At 37.5% G+C, this 23,948-nt stretch overlaps 1 protein-coding gene across 13 annotated transcripts in view; it reads right to left on the reverse strand.

The window, feature by feature from the left end:
* KMT2C (lysine methyltransferase 2C) overlaps nucleotides 1–23,948 on the reverse strand; it is a 276,950-nt gene that overhangs the window by 141,532 nt on the left and 111,470 nt on the right. For all 13 annotated transcript variants that reach the window (XR_009701921.1, XM_061198964.1, XM_061198975.1 and 10 more), the window contains 3 exons: nucleotides 23,576–23,776; nucleotides 20,185–20,333; nucleotides 19,094–19,203 (listed from right to left, as the gene is read on the reverse strand). Coding sequence is in view for 12 of the 13 variants with exons in the window: in XM_061198964.1 (XP_061054947.1) it covers nucleotides 19,094–19,203; nucleotides 20,185–20,333; nucleotides 23,576–23,776 (460 nt within the window). In the remaining variant the exon portion in view is untranslated. The remainder of the gene's footprint in view (nucleotides 1–19,093; nucleotides 19,204–20,184; nucleotides 20,334–23,575; nucleotides 23,777–23,948) is intronic.

The raw sequence follows: 23,948 nt of genomic DNA on the forward strand, positions 1-23,948 counted from the left end.
CTTGGCAAAGAAATATGATATCATGAAGAAACAAATGGTAAGTTTAGAAGTGAAAAATATACTAACAAAAATAAAGCATTAAAAAAAAAAAAAAAAAAGCATTAACTGAAAGGGCTAAACAATGGAATGGAGAAATTACCCAACCTGAACAAGTAAGAAAATGGACCGATGATTTGAGATGACATTCTTACCTTCGAGTAACTTTTTGTTATGTATTTCGTCTGTATCGGGACTCTCTATTCTATACCAGCAATCTAATTATTCATGACCCTAATACAATTTTAACTGTAGCTTTCCAGTATGTTTTAACATCTGTAAGGGCTACTCCTCCTTGATTATCCTTTAAGGATGTGCCCAACTGTTTTTATTCTTTTTTTTTCTATTGAAATTTAAATCTCACCAAAATTGCATTAAGTTTACAGATTAAGTTACAGACATTAGCATCATCCCATTCAAGGACATATGTTTTTACCCTATTTGCTTCCTTCTTTTATTGTGAAACATCACACACATAGGAGAGTGTATTTTTACAATTTAAAGACTTATCAAGAGAACATCTGTGTACCAACACAAAGGATAAGAGAAGAAATCTTGCCATTGAAATCATTCAAATGATTATTCTTGTACCCTCTCCATAGGTAGCCACTACACAGGTTTGTAGTAATTAATCTTCTGCTTTTCTTTAGATTTCCTACTCACTATAGCTCCATCTATGTCTCTAAACAATATAATTTAGTTCTGTTTAGAAATGAATTTAAATAGAAATATACTGTAGAAATTCTTTTGTTACTTAGCTTCAAGTCAACATACATTTGAGGGAATCAACTATTTGATTTCTGCTGCTGTAGTTCACACATTTTCACTGCTATATAGTATGCCTTTGGATGAATATACCATAATCTAATTATCTAGACATCTTCATTGCTTCTAGTTCACAGCTATATTAAAAAAAAAAAAAAATGCTGCTACCCCATACATTCTCGTACATGTATCCTGACACATACATATGTGCAAACATTTTTCGAAGGAGTTCTCAAAGAGTAGTCCACAGGCCTCTGGTTGAATAGGTCCCTAAGATCTTGTAAAGGAAACTGTGAGGTAAAAGCTATGTTCATAATAAGACATTATTTACCATTTTCACTGTGTTGATATTTGCACAGGGTGCAAAAACAATGGTGGGTAAAATTGCTAATGCCTTTGCAATAATCAAAACAGTGGCACCAATTTGTACTAGCAGCTACTATAGCCATTCTCAACTAGCTCTACAACTGCACTAAAAATAATGCTAGTTGTACCACAATGTTCACTGCAGCTCTATTTACAATAGCCAGGACACGGAAGCAACCTAAGTGTCCATCGACAGTTGAATGGATAAAGGAGATGTGGCACATATATACAACGGAATATCACCCAGCCATAAAAAGAAATGAAATTGAGTTATTTGTAGTGAGGTGGATGGACCTTGAGTCAGTCATACAGAGTGAAGTAAGTCAGAAAGAGAAAAACAAATACCGTATGCTAACCCATATATACGGAATCTAAAAAAAATAATGGTTCTGAAGAACCTAGGGGCAGGACAGGAATAAAGACGCAGACGTAGAGAATGGACTTGAGGACACGGGGAGGGGGAAAGGTAAGCTGGGATGAAGTGAGAGAGTGACATGGATATATATACACTACCAAATGTAAAATAGAAAGCTAGTGGGAAGCAGCTGCATAGCACAGGGAGATCAGCTCGGTGCTTTGTGACCACCTAGAGGGGTGAGATAGGGAGGCTGGGAGGGAGATGCAAGAGGGAGGAGATATGGGGATATATGTATACGTATAGCTGATTCACTTTGTTATAAAGCAGAAACTAACAGACCGTTGTAAAGCAATTATACTCCAATAAAGATATTTAAAAAAATAATAATGCTAGTGTCATTTAAGAACATCAATAATGTAGTAAAATTATTAATTTTTAAAATCTCAATCCATGAATATATATCTTTTAAATATCTGTGTGACAAGATGGGATATAAAGCATCAAGTAATTCTGCTACACCAAAATATGAAGGTTTTCTTCAGGAAAGGCACTTCTGTAATCATTTGATTATAAATAGAAATAGCTGCTTTTTTCATGGAGTATTATTTTTACATAGAAGAAAAACTGACAAACAATGACTATCCAGCTTTGATTATCTGACACATATTTCTTTAAAAATGAAAAAAGTGAGTGAGCCTGTCACTTCAAGGAAAACAACTGAGAACATTTGTGACCAATGACAAAATTTAGAAAACATGTATCTACCACAGTGAGCTTAACTGTTTCCCAATACTTAAACTCTTCTGATATCAGGGTTATAACAACAAATGTGAATTTTGTTATTTATTAAAATGTATCAATATTTAAAATATCTGGATTACTGAATGAACCAATATTTTCCAGAAGACCAATTAATAATAATATAAAATCAAAGGTGGGTAAAAGATCCACTGAAATTGCAAGATAATAGATTACAATATTAAGGAGTAAGGCAACATTCACTGATAAGCTTTCAGATTCCACTTTGGACCAAACCTTTAAGAAACTATTGCTTGTCAACTTTTGGTGTAGCGTCAAACAGGAATATTCATAATTACCTGAAATGACTATTAAAATAAATTCGCGTTTTCCCAGTATGTATCTTTTTGAGGCTGGATTTTTCTCGTATACTTCAACCAAACCAGCATATTTTAACACACTGAATGCAGAAACATATATGAGAATTCAGCTGGCCTCTACTAAGCTAGACGTTAATGTTTCAAAATGAGTATAAAAGTGTCCTGAGACCAAAAAGTCTGAGAACATTATGTCATAACGGTATATAAAAAAGAATAAAACTGTTGGGTCCTAATAAGAACCTGCTGTATAAAAAAATAAAATAAAATTCAAAAACAAACAAACAAAAAAACCTGTTGGGTCATACAGGTGTCTCTTCAATTTCACCAGATAATTACAATCTGTTTTCCCAAATGACTGTTAAAATTTTCACACTCTCTCACCGGTAGAGTTTAAGAGTATGATCCAAACAAGACTAACACTTAACTACATTCAGACAATTTTTGCTGATCTAATAGGTATGGAATGCTATCTCAGTGCAGTTTCAATTTGCATTTCATGATTACTACTGGGATTGTGTATCTTTTCAAAAACTTATTTGTCATTTGGATTACCTGTAATTTTTTTGTTTTTTTGGTTTTTGGCTGCACAACATGCAGGGTTTTGGTTCCCCGACCAGGGGGTCGAACCCATGCCCACTGCAGTGGAAGCGGGGAGTCTTAATCACTGGACCGCCAGGGAAGTCCCATGTAAATAATTTTTTTGTAAATTGCCTGGTTAAGTCCTCTGCCCATTTCTCTATTGGGTTGTCTTTGTTTTTCTTATTGATTTGTAGTTATTTTATACATTCTAGAGATGATACCTTTTGTTGGCCATATTTGTTGCTATTATCTTCTTCCTCTCTAGGGCTTGTGTTTTCACTTTTACAGTATCCTGTTCACAGAAGCTACTCTCCTCCTGTAGTTGAATTCTGCAATATTTTCCTACAGTAAGTGCTTTCTGTGTCTTAAGAATTCATTTGCAAACATATTCTATATTTTCTTTTCAAAATTTTATAATTTTATGTGGCAATGCAAAAAGCCAAAAATAACTCAAAGACATTTTCCTATTATTTGCTCTTTCTCTTGATTTTCAGTGATTTGGTCTTATCTTCTGGAATACCTGATAATTTCAGATTTATTGCTGAAACTTTTTTTAAACTATAGAGATATTTTTAGGCACTAGATGAACTTATTTTCTACCAGAGAGGATTTAATTTTTTCTCAGACAGGCACATAGGCTAGAGAAGATCACTTTAATTCAATCTGCATATGAGCTGCTTTGAAGCTGGGTTTCAAGTCTTTGCAGATATTATCCCCTGCGCCCCAGTTTTCCCTTAGTCTGAGGGTGTAGCCCAGGGATTAGCAAACCTTTCTGAAAAGGGCCAGACAGTAAATATTTTAGGATTTGTGGGACAAGAGGCAAAATTAAGAAGATTATGTAAGTATTTATCTACTAAGAGACAAAACAAATTTCCACAAATTTTAAAAAACTGTTATTATTCAAAATATGATAATAATTGAATATAACTTGTGGGGTAACACAAGACTACTAATAAGAAGAATGGATGTGAAGGGAGGATAACATTTCCCTTAACTGGAGTTCAAAGCTATACTTCTCTGTCATAAAAACGGACTGTGAGTGTTCATCTGTTCATTCTGATACACAATGAAATTGTACATATCCACCCTTTTAAAAAAATGTTTATTTATTTATTTATTTTTGGCTGCACCAGGTCTTAGTTGCAGCACACGGGCTCTTCATTGCAGCGTGCAGACTTCTTAGTTGCAGCATGCATGCAGGCTCTAGTTCCCCGACCAGGGATCGAACCTGGGAGCCCTGCATTGGGAGCTCAGAGTCTTACCCACTGGACCACCAGGAAGTCCCTTCATGTCCATCTTTGAAAAAATCTTTTCACGTACAGGTGCTGCCACGTACTGATATCAATCCACAAACATATTTCATTTTAGCACATTCATCTTTGAAAGGCACTTATAAAATTTTATTAGAACCTTGATCTTTGCTCTTAGCATGTAATTATATTTCAATTAAAGCACAGGTTGAAGCCTCTCAATTACACAGTTAAATGTATTTTGAAATAAGGAAATCTCCTTTGTACTTGCCTCAAGGACCAAAAACTGCTATTGGAACTGTAGTTTGAGCTTGGAAAATATTTCTGTACCAAATCTATGTGTGGGAATGGAGATCTTGCTTTTTATTTTAAATTTTGATGGCATGAAAAGTGTATAAAGCAGCTTGACATTACCTGTGATTTGAACACTGGCTGTTGTACAAATGAATTTACCATGGTGTAAGTTTCACGTAAAAGCAGTGCTCTGACTTTTAATTTTAGGCTGAGTTCATTAGGGAATATTATCAAGTCTGTAACGAAAGTTAACTTCCAAATCCATTAAGTATTTGGTTTACAGTTTAAGGGCAATCTTCTTATTCAGGAAGTATTTAATCTCAACCCCAAGTTTTAAAAATTGTAATAAAATATTACCACTGCTCAGTCATCAAACTGCTGCATACATAGTAGGGCAATCAGTACATTCAGCTTTTATTTCTAACAAAAATTCCTAGAATTGAGATAGTGACATCCACAAAAGCAAATGAAACGCACCACTGACATTATTAGTTTAATAACCCATGACAGATTTTAAAATTTTCTGCGAAGTGCCTCCTGATGAATGAATACAATGAATAAACATAGGTTTTTAAACACCGTTATGTTTTAACAAGTTTTGTAAATGTGTCAACCTCAGGCCGTTTTCTGCTCCATGCTTATTTTTACCACTATTTATTGTACACATCTTAGCAGATTTCACTTCGGTTTATACTGAAACAGTGTTTTCTCAACTTCCCTGAAAATATTTTCTCTGTAGTTGTTTCATGCAGGCTATTCATAAAGACTAATTCTTCAGTCACTTCAAATGAGCACTGGCTGCTAGAATAAACAACTGAGCAGTACTGTAACATCTACTGACTCATCAAGAACCTATAAAAACCACTAGAGATCATCTGCCTTGTTTTTTAAATGATTATTGATATTACTCAGAGTGTCCTCAACTTTTAAAACAACTATTCTTACTGAAAGGCTAATAGTCATAAGTTTATTTGCTGTGCACACATTTCTTCGACTGCTGTAGTCAAACACGATTTAATTAACCTCCACTGATAAATGGCTTTCCTTACTTGGCTAACAAATGGGCCACTCAGAAACTTATTTTAGTTACAACTCATTTTCATTCTTCACTTTTGTAAAGGATTTGTGCCATGATTAGATAGTCCATTTTAACTTACTCTTTTTTCTGATCATTACTTTCCTGTGAGTTGGGATTAGTGTGATGTGTGCTCCATCGGGTAATACTGACATATACTGTATTATTTTAGCACAACTGCAGTGTCTCAGCTTAATAAATATAATGCATTGCCATCTAATTTGATAACAACAGAATCCGCGCCACTATGCCTCAAAAGCACTATATATGAAGTCCACTCTTCTTTTTTTTTCTTCTTCAACATGAAAGGTATGGACCAGTAATAAAAAAAGATGCCAAGGGAACACATATGGCAATCAAAAACTGATGAATTATAACTGTGCCACTGTGGTTTGTAGCATGCCTACAGCAATGCAGGGCACATGTGGTCTCTGCAGCAACAACTCAGCTGTCACTGCAGAGCAACAGGAATCACAGATAATATGCAATTGTTCCAATAAAACTTATTTATGGACACTAAAATTTGATTTTCATGTGTTATGAAATACACTTTTAACTTTTTTAACACTTTAAAATGTAAAAATTATCTTGGCTGCTGGACCACATAAACACAGGTGGTAGACTGGATCTGACGATCAGGGCATACATAAACTAACTTCTGATGTAGCCTTTTTAGGGGTCCCAAATCAAAGTCTGTTATATTAATGGCCTCTAAACCCTAATTTTGTCTTCCCAGCTCTATAGATTGCCAGAAACTCTTCCCAGCTTTCCAGACCTATAGCTGGTCTTTTATGAACTAAATAAATGCCTCAAAGAAAAAGAGAAAGTTTACATCAGGCTGACCTCTTGACATAATCCTTCCCTCTGGGTTCTCACTCCCTCGGACAGTTCTCTAATGTCTTTAAATATTTCTTTGAAAAGAGATTTTATCCAGCTTTTCTAGTTATTCACAGTGGTAGAGGTGACCTACTACAAGTTTCTCTGCAACAGGTAGAGATGAAAGTAATACATGCCTGACCAGATATCAAGACTTACTATAAAGCTATAGTAACCATGACAGTGTGACATTGTCACTGGGATATATAAATATACAAACAAACCAAAATAGAGAGCTTAGAAACAATCCATACATTTACTGAACATTTGCTAAATGACAGAGATTATCTTTCAAATGAGGGGGGGAAAGGAACGAGGTTTCGATAAATGACGTAGTAACAACTGGCTCTCCATATGTGAGAAAATGAAGTTGAACTCCTGTATCACACAGTACATTAAAAAACCACGTAAATGTTAGGGCAAAACTATAGAAACTATAGAAATGAACTTCTGAAATACATTTTCAGGGACACATTGGAAATTACTAAGAGTGTTTTAGTTAAAAAGAAAAATACATCATCATTCAAAATTCAAAACATTCTAAAGGGTATACAACCAAAAGTCACTTTGTGTAGAGCTACACAGGATAAATTCCCTAGAGGCAAAGAATTTTACCAGTTTCCTGTGTAGCCTTCAAATAATATTTTATGCACATGTAAGTTCATGACATTCTCTGCCCCCACCCCACGTTTTACATCAAAGGGATTCTTTATAACATCAAAGAGTACCACCACTTACTTCATCACAAAGGTAAGTTCATTTCTTTATATCAAACTTAATTAAAACTAAAGAGGGCTTCCCTGGTGGCGCAGTGGTTGAGAATCTGCCTGCCAATGCAGGGGACACGGGTTCGAGCCCTGGTCCGGGACGATCTCACATGCCGCGGAGCAACTAGGCCCGTGAGCCACAACCACTGAGCCTGCGCGTCTGGAGCCCGTGCTCCGCAACGAGAGGCCGCGATAGTGAGAGGCCCACGCACCGCGATGAAGAGTGGCCCCCGCTTACCGCAACTAGAGAAAGCCCTTGCACAGAAACGAAGACCCAACACAGCCAAAAATAAATAAATATAAATAAATAAATAAATAAATAAAAATAAAGGAATTCCGGGCTTCCCTGGTGGCGCAGTGGTTGGGAGTCTGCCTGCCAATGCAGGGGACACGGGTTCGAGCCCTGGTCTGGGAGGATCCCACATGCCGCGCGGAGTGACTGGGCCCGTGAGCCACAACTGCTGAGCTTGCGCGTCTGGAGCCTGTGCTCCGCAACGGGAGAGGCCGCGATGGTGAGAGGCCCCCGCACCGTGATGAGGAGTGGCCCCCGCTTGCCACAGCTGGAGAGGGCCCTCGCACATAAATGAAGACCCAACACAGCCATAAATAAATAAATAAAATTAAAAAACAAAAAAAGAATTCCCTGTTTAAAAAAAAAAAAAAAAAAGGGAATTCCTTTAAAAAAAAAAAAACTAAAAAGAATGATTAAAAAGAATATACAGCTTTTACTAAGGGAAACACTAAGGCCAAGGACATTTTCACTAAATGGGCCTTCCAAATTTAACTATGTTACCAAATAGGCATATCAAACTCTTAATTTTTCTGTAACAGAAATTTCCAGTTTCCTCTTAGCTTCCACCCAACTTAAATCCTAAATAAATTTTCAGAATCAAGTTGGCAGGGTGAAAGAAAACAAAACAACAGTTTTTATACTTAGGTATACCTAAAGCATTCTGTGGTCAAATCTTGGATTATCCTGCTGTAACCAGATTTTGCACTTAGTATTCTGAGGAAATAATCCATAACTGATCCTGACGTCCTCCTCATAGCCTTGCATTTTAGAGTGAAGAGAGCATACAATTTCTTACTGTGCAAAATGAAAAAACTGGGTATAGACAGGTAGTATTGCTTGGTGAGGCTGTACCTTGACATTAGCTAACGATGTCTGACAGAAAAAGAAGTCAAGATTCCTGCTTCTCCCCCATTCAATAATTATATTTTATTTAGAAAATATTTTTAGGAAATCTTATAATACAAAAACACCTGTGAAATCAGTGGCCATACCTCCTTAAACCTACTAATCCAGACTCAGTAATTCCTAGTACACTTCCTACAACTTTTACTCTATGTCACATCCATCTCTTCACTGGAATTCTTCCTCTGAACATTGCCAAAAGGGTCAATCGTCCATCTTCTTTCCTCTTGCTTAATGTTCTCCATTGGCAGCTTGATTTGCTGTCATTGCTAGTTAGGAACATTGTCTAAGATTCCAACCCTGACATTTAGTCCCAAGGACATTTCATGGTATGTAAGGCTCATTACAGTCCAAACAAACTCCTAATTTTCCCATATACTCAGGCTTGAAACTATGGAGACATTTGCAACTCTGCCATCTAATCCATAAAGAATAAAACACAATTCATTCCATCCCTAAAACATTCTATCTTCATATTTCACACATAATACCTAAATTCAGAAACTTACATGTATTGCCCTTTAATTACAGGAGTAATCCTAAATATTTCTGTCTTCAAGTAAACGTCTTCCAATTTAACTACGAAAGGTGGGAAGGGTTCAGACCTGTTAATGCTGCTCTTATGAAGAAACTTCATTGGGCTTCCCTAGTGGCGCAGTGGTTAAGAATCCGCCTGCCAATGCAGGGGACACGGGTCCAAGCCCTGGTCCGGGAAGATCCCACACGCCGCAGAGCAACTAAGCCCGCGTGCCACAACTACTGAGCCTGTGCTCTAGAGCCCGCGTGCCACAACTGCTGAGCCCACAAGCCACAACTACTGAAGCCCGCGGAGCGAGCCACAACTACTGAAGCCCGTGCGCCTAGAGCCTGTGCTCTGCAACAAGAGAAGCCACGGCAATGAGAAGCCCGCGCACCGCAAGGAAGAGTAGCCCCACTCACCACAACTAGAGAAAGCCCGCGTGCAGCAACAAAGACCCAATGCAGACATAAATAAAATAAATAAATTAAAATGCTTTATTGCTTAAAACTGCTAACCACCATCTGTGCCTAAAGCAAGTCACAATCTTTTTGCTGGTGGCTGCTGTGTGATGGGGTGGCGGTTGCCAAAGGCGGGGTGGTGTGGCAAGCTTTTAACATAAGACGGCAGTGAAGTCTGGAAAATCAACTGACTCTTCCTCCCACAAACAATTTCTCAAGCACGCAACGCTGTTTGATAGCATTTTACCCACAGTAGAACTTCTTTCCCAATTGGAGTCAATCCTCTCAAATCCTGCTGCTGCTTTATCAACGAAAGTAATACTCATGTAATAGTCTAAATCCTTTGTTGTCATTTCAATAATCTTCACAGCCTCTTCACCAGGAATAGATTCACTCTCAAGAAGCCACTTTCTTTGCCCATCAATAAGAAGCAACTCCTTATCTGCTCAAGTTTTATCACGAGATTGCAGCATTTTAGTTAACATCTTCAGGCTCTACTTCTGATTCTAGTTCTCTTGCTGTTTCCACCACATCTGCAGTTACTTCCCCCACTGAAGTCCTAAACCCCTCAAAGTCACCCATGAGGGCTGGAATCAACTTCTTCCAAACTCCTGTTAACGCTGAGATGTTGACCTCTTCCCACGAACCATGAATAGTCTTAACGGCATCTAGAATGGTGAGTCCTTTCCAGAAGGTCTTCAAGTGACTTTGCCCAGATCCATCAGAGGAATCACTATCTCTGGCAGCTACAGCCTTACGAAATGTATTTTCTTAAATAATAAGACTTGAAAGTCAGAATTACTCTTTGATCCATGAGCTGCAGAATGGGTGTGTTCACAGGCATGAAAACAACATAAATCTCATAGTACGTCTCCATCAGAGCTCTTGGGTGACCAGGTGCACTGCCAATGAGCAGTAGTATTTTGAAAGGAATCTTTTTTTCTGAGCAGTAGGTGTCAACAGTGGGCTTAAAATATTCAGTAAACCACGTTGCAAACAGATGTACTGTCATCCAGGCTTTGTTGTCCCACTTATAGAGCACACGCAGAGTAGATTTGGCATAATTCTTAAGGGCCCTAGTATTTTTTGGAATGGTATATGAGCACTGGCTGCAGCTTAAAGTCACCAGTTGCATTAGCCCCTAACAAGAGAGTCAGCCTGTCCTTTGAAGGTTTGAAGTCAGATACTGACTTCTCCTCTCTAGCTATGAAAGTCCTTGATGGTATCTTCTTCCAATAGAAGGCTGTTTTGTCTACATTGAAAATCTGCTGTTTGCTGTAGCCACCTTCATTATAATTATCTTACCTAGATCTTCTGGATGACCTACAGCTTCTACATCAGCATTTGCACTTTTATGTTACGGAGATGGCTTCTTTCCTCAAACCTCATGAACCAACCTCTGCTAGCTCCAAGGTGTTTTTCTACAGCTTTACCATCTCTCTTAGCCTTTATAGATTTCAAGAGAATTAGGGCCTTGCTCTGGATTAGGCTTTGGCTTCAGGGAATGTTGTGGCTGGTCTGACCTTCTATACAGAACACTAAAACTTTCTCCATAACTGCAATAAGGCTGTGTTGCTTTCTTGTCATTTGTGTCTTCACTGGAGGAGCACTTTTAATTTCTTTTAAGAACTTTCCTTTGCATTCACAGCTTGGCTAACTGTTTGACACAAGAGGCCTAGCTTTCAGCCTATCTCAGCCTTCCACACGCCTTCCTCACTCAGCTTCATCATTTCTAGCTACTGATTTAAAGTAAGAGACATTGAGAGTCTTCCTTTCACTTGAACACTTAAAGACCACTGTAGGGTTATTAATTGGCCTAATTTCAATACTGTTGTGTCTCAGGGAGTAGGGAGGCCTGAGGAGAGGAAGAAAGACAGGGGAACAGCCAGTGGATGAGGCAGTCAGAACACACAGAACATTTATGGATTCAGTTCGCTGTCTTACGTGGGCATAGTCTGTAGCACCCCAAAACGATTACAATAGCATCATCAAAGGTTACCAATCACAGATCACCATAACAGATATAATAATACTGAAAAACTTTGAAATACGGTGAGAATTACCAAAATGTGACACAGGGTCACGAAGTGAGCAAATGCTGTTGGGAAAAAATGGCAGTGATAGACTTACTTGATGCAGAGTTGCCACAAACCTTCAATTTGTAAAAAACCAGAATATCTGCAAAGTGCAATAAAGCAAGGCGCAATAAAATAAGGTATGCCTGTATTGGTAATAATCCAGCAAAGGAGATAAAATGGAATCATAAAAAACTTCAATCCAAAAAAATGCAGGAAAAAGGAAACAAAGAACAGATAGACACAAATGGGGGCGGAGGGGCTTAATCACGTTAAGTGTATGTAGCCTAAGTACTACAAATAAAAAAGCAGAGACTGCCAGGTTGGATTTTTTAAAAACCTCCTGCCTGTAAGAAACACACATTAAGTATAAAAATATAATAGGGTAAAATAAAAGGATGGAGTGATATACCATACTTACACTAGTCAAAAGAAAGTTAGAATGGATATATTAATATCAGACAAAGTAGATTTCAGAGTCAAATACAGGATTTTTCTGTTACAGTCAGAAGTGTCCTTATCGGAAAGGTAAGCTGGGACGAAGTGAGAGAGTGGCGTGGACATATATACACTACCAAACGTAAAACAGATAGCTAGTGGGAAGCAGCCGCACAGCACAGGGAGAGCAGCTCGGTGCTTTGTGACCACCTAGAGGGGTGGGATAGGGAGGGTGGGAGGGAGACGCAAGAGGGAGGAGATATGGGGATATATGTATATGTATAGCTGATTCACTTTGTTATAAAGCAGAAACTAACACACCATTGTAAAGCAATTATACTCCAATAAAGATGTTAAAAAAAAAAAAAGTGGGGCTTCCCTGGTGGCGTAGTGGTTGAGAATCTGCCTGCCAATGCAGGGGACACGGGTTCGAGCCCTGGTCTGGGAGGATCCCACATGCCGTGGAACAACCAGGCCCGTGAGCCACAACTACTGAGCCTGCGCGTCTGGAGCCTGTGCTCCACAACAAGAGAGGCCGCGACAGTGAGAGGCCCGCGCACCGCGATGAAGAGTGGCCCCCACTTGCCACAACCGGAGAAAGCCCTCGCCCAGAAACGAAGACCCAACACAGCCATAAATAAGTAAATAAATAAATAAATATTTTTTTTTAAAAAGTGTCCTTATCAATATCTCTCCTCTGATCAAAGTTAAAAGTTATTTTATATAACCACTGGAGCACCTATCACAGCCTCCCTATGATGTGGAATAATTCATTGTTGTAAACTAACAAGCAAATACTGTACTTATACAGACAGAAATATGTTGAAATTGAGACACAATCCAATCTTATTTCTGTGCAAAAGAAGGGTTAGAACAGCATTCCTGATACTACTATCCTTAGAAAGGCCTGCTTACATAGGTGGCATCTCGGAAGTTGGCTTTTGGAGGGCTCCCATGGTTGCCTACGTGGTAAGGGCAGTTTACTGTGCCTAGATTATCTGTGCAAACAATGTGGCTTTCCTTCTGGTATGTGTTGGGCAGAGGGTGCCTACACGACTAGCCCCAGTAAAGACCTCGAGCTTTTCCGGGCAGAAGCACCATGCACGTGCTGCCCTATCTGTACTGCTGGAGGAAGAGGGAGCTCTGCGTGCCCCTCACGGGGGGAAGCCCCCAAGGAAGCCTGCACATGGGGTCTTCCAGACCTTATCAAGGTCCTTCTCCATCAAGATCTTTTCATTATGCATCTTTAGCACATAAAGGCAGTAAGTCTTAGCCATAATTACAACTCTGTGCTGAGTCCCATGAGTCCTAGTCAGTCTCCAAGGTGGAGGTATCTTGTGGACCCCTGAGCACAAATAGAGAATTCAGATATGTGAACGTTTCCTTCCTCTTAAAAAACTACAGGGCAAAATGAAGAACACATAACTTGATAATTTTTTAGTTTACATTGCAAAGCACTAGGATTATATAAAAAATAACAGTATTAGACAACATTATTCATAAAGTAGGTACTTGGAGATCATCTTACATAAAGATACAGACCATATTTAAAATGATCTTATATAAACCTACTTTCAGTTTATAGGGGAGGGGTGTGGACAGAGACTTTTACTGTACATTGTTATTAATTTTTTAAAACAAAAATTACATTTACATTACACTGTTTGTCTACATTCCTAATGTGTACTTCCACCTTATACAGAAAAGCTATTTTTGTCCTCTTTTTCAGTCTACAACAAGAACCCAAAATATTAGAAACTTACAACTCTTCTTGCAGAACTTAGTTGGTTTTTACACAAAGACAACTGGCACAAAATCAGTAGAATACAATGGAATTGCAATATGGGATTGTGAGGGCTTCCCTGGTGGTGCAGTGGTTGAGAATCTGCCTGCCAATGCAGGGGACACAGGTTCGAGTCCTGGTCCGGGAATATCCCACATGCCGCGGAGCAACTAAGCCCGTGCGTCACAACTACTGAGCCTGCGCTCTAGAGCCCGCGAGCCACAGCTACTGAGCCCACGCGCGTAGAGCCCGTGCTCCACAACAAGAGAAGCCACCGCAATGAAGAGTAGCCCCCGCTCGCCACAACTAGAGAAAAACCCGCGCGCAGCACAGAGACCCAACGCAGCCAAAAAATTAAAAAAAAGAAAAAATATGGGGTTGTGGCAGATGATGAGTGTGAAGAAAGCATGAGAAATTATCTAAGTGGAGAGATGTTATAAGTAATGTTTTAATGTTTTATTTATAGAGTAAGGCTGAGCATTTGATTCAGAACTAGTTAAATAACGGAAATATGTGTTGGAGGTTTATGGGATATTTCTTTGGGGGGCAATGAGCGAAGTGCCGGAAAGAGGGGCGTTAGGTAAATAAATGATGAAACATCTGTAGAATTCAGGATTAAAGTATTCACTTGGTAATATTCAAATTATCCAGATTTCCAAGATGTTGGTAGCACCCACAGGGCTCCAAAGAGGAAATTAAAAGAGAAACACCATTACCTTTCCTGAAATACAGGTCGTAGTTTAGCATATTCTTCCATCTAGCAAAAGATAAATATAGTTCCCTGTGGAAAAACTGAAAAACAATCTGTGGGAAATTCCAGAAAAACTGAACTGCTTGATAATGCATGCCATTTAACAATGGAGGAAATATATTAAATGTATTAGTTTTAAAATAGAAATAATATTTCCTGATTACAGGGGGATTTGTCAACCTTGGCACTACGGGAGCCGGATCCTGCTCTGTGCGGTGCAGGAGGCTCGCAGCACCACTAGGTGCCAGTAGCACACTCCCCTCCCTTGGACCATCGCACTCAGTATTGCCCTTCACTGGCAAACTCCACTCATGCATACATTTATCCCATAAATGACTCCCTTGTGTTCCAGGTACTTTGTCAGGCACTAGAGATAAAATGACAAACCAACACATACAGTATTCATGCCCTCGTGATGCCTACAGCCCTAGTGGGGGGACCAAGGGTAATTAAATACTCACAGAAACAACATAGATTTACAAATGTTGCTAAGTGACATAAAGGAGAGATACACATTCCAGTGACGATGTATATTAAGGACACGTGCTCAAATATTTCTTATTTAAAGATGTAGACAATCCAAAAGTTTAGAGTACTGCAACCCCCCATCTGAGCTTTGTATCTTGTTCTTTTCCATCACTGAAAGATTGAAAGGTCCAATGCTAACTTCAGTTTATTTCAGTATCTGTCAAAGGCTTTTAAAAAAATGATTCTCACAAAAATAGGGAGATCTAAACAAAAGTACATATTTCTACAACCATTTTTCAATCCCAACCAAAATTATCAAAACTTAGCCAGTAGATTTTCACCTTCCAAAGTAAAAAAATATCAATTTTTAACAAAGGGGTTTAAAACATCCAAAAACTCTTCAGAATATTTTAATCAGGAAATTCTGTGTCCAGGATTTTTTGGCAACCAATGTGAGAATATTTTTGTTGTTTGTTTGATTACAAACGTTCACTGTTTCCGGCAATAAACTACCAATAGAAATCGTTCCAAGCATCTGTTTTCAAAATGCTCAACCCTCAGCACGTTTCTGTGAAAAGTCATTACATTCTTCTTGTTGAAACACCACCGTTATCTTGAAGAGGCAGACGAAATGTTTATTTTCTTTGAAAACAGAGGTAGATATAATACATTCAGCCACATGTCATCCTAATAACGGTCGACAAATTTTTAACATCTGTTTTTTGGTAAAATAAAAGCCTGTTCTAAGTTCAACAGCACTTTTACACACTTTGCCCCCAGGGAAACTTTTAAGATATCAAAGATTTTTCATTTTCACACCACCCCACCCCCATCTCTTACGTAGGACTGTAAAGATTTACTCTATTTTAGAGGGGTTCTTTTGACAATTATAAATTTATAAACTTATATAAAATTAACCACACTGGTGACCTCCTTTAACACTTTGGCACTTACTTGTGACTTCTTTCTTGTAACTATGAATGATTCCATGAATGATCTTTAGGGCTATTCATTTAGGCTACAAGTATTTATTGAGGAATGACCAAAACAGAAAAAGATCCTTTTCAGAAGGGCACTATTATCTAGTGAGGAGAGACAGACAAGATTATTGAGTAAATATACACTGTGTTAGATGCTGGTAAGTACGAAGGAGAGAACAATCCAGCGGGGGGTATGATGGGAGGAGGAGACTCCTGAAATTTTCAATAGGGAGCCCAGCAAAGCCCTCACAGATTAGGTAACTTCAATAAATACCTAAAGGAAATGAGGGAGGAAGCCATGCATGTAGGGAACAGGGAGTGCAAAGGCCTAGAGGCGGACGGTTTTGATGAGGAAGACCAAGGAGATCACTGAGGCTGAAGGAAGCGAGGTAGGGAAAGGGTTACAGGGAGCGACGACGTCTTAGAGCACTCGTGGGAGTGGTGAAGATCGTGGAGGCCTTGCCAGTCAGGAAGGACTGGCTTTTTTCCTCTTAGTGAAACGGGAAGTCACTGAAGAGTGTTAGGCAGAGAAGTGATGTGACTTGACCTACGCTACTTATCTATTTTATCAATTTATTTATCAGTGTGGCTCATTCTATGGATGAAAACCCAAGACTATCATTATTTTCTGTTATTGCTCAAATTGGTCCAGCTCTTAGGAGCTCCTTCAGGTCGGCTCCTGTGCTTTCAACAAGTCCCCATCTCTCTGAGCACTTCCTTGCTTTCTGGCACCTCATCTTGTATCGTCCCTGCACCATGGGCCACTTTTCAAGGAGCTCTGGTCCTTTTTATTGGAGAACACTGGTTAGAAACCAAGATCTGGGCACTAGATGTGCTCACTGCTACTAGAAGTCACTACTTCCAGGCCTTCACAGGGGACAGAGCTAGGAGATAAATGCAGCATACTAACACATGCATACACACATACCTATATTTCTGTATCTGTCCATATAAATATTAAAAACCTTAAGTTTATATTGATACCTCCATTCTAACACCACAAAAATCATCTTAGAATTTTACTCACTCGATTACAGCAGGTATGTGCATGTATATGCAGGGTTTTTTTTGTCTTTAGCTTTACGGGTATCCAGTCAAGACACTATTTTTCAGTTGCTTAGTTTCTCCCCTACCCCTGTCACTGTGAATTTTGCTATCCCGTTTTAGGTTCCCCCATAGCCCAGATGGCTGTAGTTGCTTATTCAGGGACAGGTGAAACATTCTTACGGTTCTAAGAGTCAGAGCTATACAAAAGGATGTATCTGAGAAGTGTCGCACCACATCCCTGCTACACGGATCCCACTCCTGTCTTCATTCCACCTGTTTCCCACCCACCTTTTAGAGACAGGTAACCAATCCCTCTACTTTCTGGTTTATTCTTCCTGTGTTTCTTTTCCACAAATATGCATATGCATGTATACTTTCTTACATCTCATTCCTTCCTACATAAAGTGTTGCACACCATAAGTGGTCTTTTGCACTTTTTTATTCCACTTAAAAGTATATATTGGAAGCTATTTTGTATTAGTTCATAAAAATATTCCTCATAGTATTTTTACAGTTGCACAGTACTCCACTGTATGAACCATACCACGGTCTATTCAACCATTCTATTATGTGTGGTCAGAGGCTGTTTCCAATATTTTGCAAATTGAACAAAGCTGTTAATGTTTTTGTATTATTGGAGGCATATTTTCAGGATAGAATCTCAGAAAGGTCAAAAGATAAGTGCATGTATAGTCTGTGAGGCATTTTGCCAAATTTCTCTCCAGAAGACATGTACCAATTTGCATTCCCACCAATGAGGCATAAGAGTGCCTATTTCCCCACAGCCTTATCAAAAATGGGTTGTTACAGTTCATTTTAGCCTTTGTTCATTGCCTTTCCTATAATGCTTTTCACTGTCACAAAATATTCCAAAACTACTTCTAAAGTAGTTCATGGAAGAAACAGTTCTCACTGATCTATCACAGTCACGATCTGGCCATCTAAGTATGTTCAGACTGTGGAAATTATTTATCGTGCATTATACTGTTCAAAATTTGGTAATGTAAGCCTTTAAATGTAATGTCACATTTCCAAAACAAACACTCTTAACTTGACTAATCCTGAGGTGAGGGTTACTCATCCATATAAAGTAGGTAATTTTGATCATCTGAGTAAAGCAAATGTTATAATAATTGAATAATTAAATCTAAGTCCTTGTCTCAACAATACTTTTGAAATGTTTACCTATATTATATCTATTAAAGCCCGTATAATTTCTACGGTAAAAAATTCCACTTCTAATATTCCTTTGGAAGGCCTGTTTCACTTCTCCCAAATATACCTGTCAAAAACCAAAGGGAATCTGTAGGCAGCAAAGCAATTTCACTTCATAGGGTTTGTTGCCTTTATAGATGGAAGGTAAACGTTGCATTTATTTCTCGATTCAAAATCACAACGAAAATCTCAGTGAAAGCTTTGAAAGATGGCAGTCTGTGTATATGATATTACTTTGGGATAGCGCCAAAAAGACAAACCGAACTGCCAACTTTACTGAAAAGAAATATTTTAATCAATTTTAAAAATAGCAAACAGAGCTAGCTCACACGGTGGACTAAAGATGTCAAATCCTGTCTCTCTTATTTTAAATCTTCATCAAAGAGTTTTGTCTTAAAGAGTAAGATGCGTAATTATAGTCAGTAATACCCATTTCTAAGAATTTTAATTTCTGATTTAAATGTAAAATATTTATTTTAAAGATCTGCATTTATTGCACAACTTAACATACTATATTCTAGTGGTCTGCACAAACTACTCTTGGATATAAATTAATAGTTTCCTATTTTAAGGGTTTTTACATTATAGTAATCATTTAATAAATCTTGGAAGTGAATCTTTATGTTGACACAGTAAATGTTATAAAGCTGTTGTTTAAATATGTGTTTCTTCTACTTACTTCTGTGCTCCCTGAGACAACAGCTCTGTCCACGTTCACTAACAACGGTTCTTCCATCTGGCACACCCTCAGTGACCATTCCACACAACGGTGATGAGCCCAACAAGTGCCTAAAATGGTTAAAGTGAAAAGAAGCAACTGAATAAGCATTAAACGTATTAACGCTAATAAGTAAAGATGAAAATCCCCCCAAATCAATTCAAATGTGTGAATACACAATGGCATCCGATATTTGTGATACCACTAAAGCAGCCCTCCTCGAAATGTATCATCTAGGAACTTGTTATAAATGCAAATATCAGACCACAACCAAGACCTACTGAATCAAAAACTCTTGCCATGGTGCCCAGAAATCAATGTGTCAACAAGCCCTCCAAGTGATTCTGATGCACACTGAATTAGTGATTATTTCTTCAACAGAGAAATTAGTTTCTAGTCATTTTATTTAACCGTTACTATATTTTATTTGGTGTATTTACATAAAACATAAAGGAAAATTACTTAATACTTTGTTTCTGACAAATAAGCTACATATACACCTCTATTCCACTGCAGCCCACACCAAGAGCCCACGTCAATCATCTGTAACAGCTCAGTCTTTAAACTCTCTCTCACAGAGCACTTGAACAATTACACGCTGTTCTTCACTCAAAACCCCAGGAGCACCAAATTGTGAGTATGGATTACTAACTATACTGCGTTACAGGACATTCACAGGGCTTAGATCTATTACCCTTCACCCCTACTTCAAGTAGACCCAGACTGCCATGTTCCCCAGGTTTTCATAGATCCCTTTAAAATTTCTCTCTCCGCAACTGTCAGATCTCCATGGCACTGCTGCCTACACAAGTGTAAATGCAAATATTTATAAAAGCATCCAACCCAGTGATGGCCCTGTGCAGACGCTAAATAAGTTAGGTAAACATAATTAGACAATTTATTTTACCTAAGCAGGTATAGTTAACAGTGACGTTTTTTACAATGTGATAATTATTTCTAGATGAACGGTATTTACTATTAAGTTGATAATTTGCTAAAGTGAAAATGCTTACAGAATCAAAAGGTAGTTATTATTGAAGACTGGCTCATACCTGTAGGGTCAAATAAGGCTTGGACATCAATGGCATCTGGAAGGCCAACCAGACTGAGTTCATCCCATAATTTACCAGCCTGATCATCGGAAGCAGTCTGCGTGCTTACACTGACACAAGGTACTATATTCTGCTGAGGAGACCGTTCCCTGGAAAATAAAATAAAACAAAACAGATGTGAAAGTGATAACAAGTAGAAAATTGTTTCCTTTCATAACAACTTAAATATAATGTATTGCCAAATCAATTTTACTTAGGCATAAACTATCATAAAACAACTTCTAGAATATGTTATTCATAGTATAGATATAAAACTGGATAGCTATATTATGTCATGTGAGCAACTAAAAAAAAAAAAAAAGTCTCCAAATCCATAAGGAAGTGTTACAAATTACAGTTGCAGACGTATTTTGCCATTTTATATATATATTTTTTAACTGACACTCTAATAGTCTAGTCAGGAACCATATTTTATCACATAAAATGAATATTCCCTTTGGCCTTACTTAAATGCTTAAAAAACAACTTGATCAAATCAGATATTTCTAATTTGCTTTATGATCAGTGAGGACTACCACAACAGAGCTGGCAGTTAATTTTACGGACAGCAAGGTTACTTCCCAGGGGAAATGAAAACCCACTAGAAGTGTGAAGAGGGAGGCAGTGGGAGTGAAATGTGAGCACTGGAGCTTTCTTACGGTCCCCTCGGCAATCTCGACAGCTGGCCTGTGGCATGATGCTGCAAGTATCCTCTGCTAAGACTTTACCTCACAAACCAGAAGTGAAAAGCAAAAACAAAATAGCTACTAGTGACCTGGGAATAAGGGGAAAAGTGTAACAGCAAAAAGTACAGTATAAACATGAACACTGAATAAGTGTTCACTGAATAACATATGGGAGATTTCAAACTTTGAAAGCCCTAAAACTTCATATATGAATTGAGATCAAGAAGTAAACAATGACTACTATTGTGACTAACATTAAACGTGGGAAATCAGATGGCTGGCACTAAGACTTTAATCTTCTCCTGATATCATAGTATTTAACCTGATCATAATTCTGGATTAAATCACTATTGAATATAGATCATAACTCACTGCACTGCTGTATGCTGGATATATATCATGATTCCTATTAAGAGAAAATCAGCACAATGACCAGGGTACTAAACTTTTTTATACCTGGAATCATTGAAAGAAAAAAAGTATTAACATATTTCAATAAGTACATTTAAATATCAAACCATATAAAATATAACCAGTATTTTTTATGTTCAGCAGTAGAAATGCATAGACTCACTTTTTTATTTTAAAGTTTACCATGCTATGCTAACTTCAAATTCTTGTTTTTATAAAATTTGCCCACAGTGAAATGAGAACAAACCTTCCTGTAAATATAATCTCCATTCCTACAAATACATCTTCATTACTAACTTGCTAATTTGTTAGGAGAAAAAAAAGACTAACAGTTCATCTATGAAGACGAATGCATTGTTTTAACCTATTTTCTTTACACCAGTAATTTGATGGGGGGACAGGTATAAAAACCAATGGAATGACTAACCCGTCTATTACTAACCAGTTCCCAAGCAGCAGGTTAGTCAAATTTCACCTTAAGGTTTTACAACCAGTTTGTATGTACACAACATATCAGTAAGATGCTGACGTCAACCCTAAGGATGAGAGGAGCCCAGCTTCGGAAAGAACATCAAGAGAAGTTAGCTGAAATATTTACATACCCCCGCAAATTTTAAGTCTAAAAAAAGAGACTATTTTAAAATCCTCCTTTTCAAATTAAAAAATTAACTAGCTGTTTATGTGGTTTATAACTCATTAGCAACATATTCTGTAAATATTTAAAATCATTACCAAGCTAAAGTAACTGTTTATCCCTAAATGATTTCCAAATTTCATAAACATGCTTTATTCCTAAGGTCCATTAACTGCTTGTTATCATCACTTAATAACTTGTTAAACACTTAAGCGTATATAAAGACTTTCATTAAACCAAGGCTATTTTTACATAATTATTTTAGCTCATAAAGTTTTCACTAAAAATTAACTTAGCTTATAAAATAAATACAGAAATGAAGCCTAACTGTATTTCCCAGAACAGTTGTTTATTAATTGCCATTATTCAAGGCAGAACATGAGGATATAAGATATAACCTGGTCCAGTCCAGTAAATTGACTAATGACTGATGGACATAAGTTTTCTGGACTTTTGATAGATCTCATTAGAACGTGAGCTCCCAATTGATCACAAAAGGTAAAGCTAGCTATGGCCTTTAAAACACCAAAACTCTAAATACAATACTTCTAAATTTCCTTAAGCTGTTCCACTTTAAATTCTTTTAAAAGGGTTTTTCTTGTTATTGTTTCATTTCCTACTTCAGGTCTTCAAGGCATTGGCAGCAGTCCAAAAGAAGAAGCCAATCAAATAAGTACAACACAATGCCTTAGTACTTAACTTTGGATAAAAGCCAGATAAGCACTTGGATGATTACATCATCACCCTCAAGGGGCAGAGCTGGTTAGCCTTCCAAGCTAAATTAATTTTTACACTTTCTCATCAACCACAGAAACTTCTATTCCCTCAACTACCAGAGCCAAGTCCACATATTAAGATGGCCTTCAAACGAACCTACAACATATAAAAAAAAAATTAACTCCAAAAGCAAACATATTAGACAAGAGTTTGGGGGAACTATAAGGTCCATGAATATAGACACACATATATAGTTATACAAATAGTAAATTCTTTTTTTAAATTATAGTTGATTTACAATATTATATTAGTTTCAGGTGTACAACATATGTAAATTCTTTCATTTAAAAAAAAGAGCATCTTCTTTGACTTTAGAAAGGGAACTCTCAGCACATGATTATTTAGAAGGAAAGAAAGTTAACACTGTATTGTAAGAGTTTACAGGACAGTTCAACATTCTCTGAACCATAAAAACAAATAAATAAATGACACATATAGGTAAAACCACTTTGGTTTTGCTATTCTTTTATGTTATACTCTTACAAACTATTTAAAACTTATCTAGGAAAAGGAAAGAAAGATCTCATTGATTTTCTAAAATTTTCATTCCATATATAGATAAATTCCATGAATCCCCTCTAGCCTTCCTTATATTATGTTCTTTAAAGTTTTCTTCTTTTTTGTTAATACACAACTAGCGCAAACTTTTTTTTAAATAAGAAATTAATTTTGAGAAAATGAGTGTCTGCTGGGTTAATGGTGAGTCATAAGGCATCGTATGAATGTTGGAAGCATAAAAAATTGTTCAGTAACAATCCTATTTGTATATTCATAAACATCGCAACGAAAATAAACTATATATAGTCTTACTGCGTTAGAACCACTTAAATTCAAAACTGCTTACTTTCTCTGTCCTCTTTGTTTTCGTGGTGTTGAGTTTTGTATTTTCTCACAAGTTCCACTGCTGTCGTCATCAACGTCCTTCTTGTTAGAAGGTTGGTTTTTCCATGGCAAAATAAATCCAGGCGTTACTCTAAATTGTTTTAAGTCTCCTTGTCCTAAGGAGCTTTTTTCACCACAGTAACAAAAAGCGCAGAGCTGTTCACTGGTAGAAATGAAAAGTACGGAAGACAGAGAGGAGAAGCAGTTTTATTTAACTATTTCAAGTTCCAGACAATTGCAGATACTTGTGCTTTAAAATGAAATATTATATCTTTAGTGCAAGCTAAGCATTTAAATATATCTATACCATAAGAACAATTAAGTTCAATAATAAT

This window comes from Eubalaena glacialis, chromosome 8, assembly GCF_028564815.1.
Source record: "Eubalaena glacialis isolate mEubGla1 chromosome 8, mEubGla1.1.hap2.+ XY, whole genome shotgun sequence".
NCBI lineage: Eukaryota > Metazoa > Chordata > Mammalia > Artiodactyla > Balaenidae > Eubalaena > Eubalaena glacialis.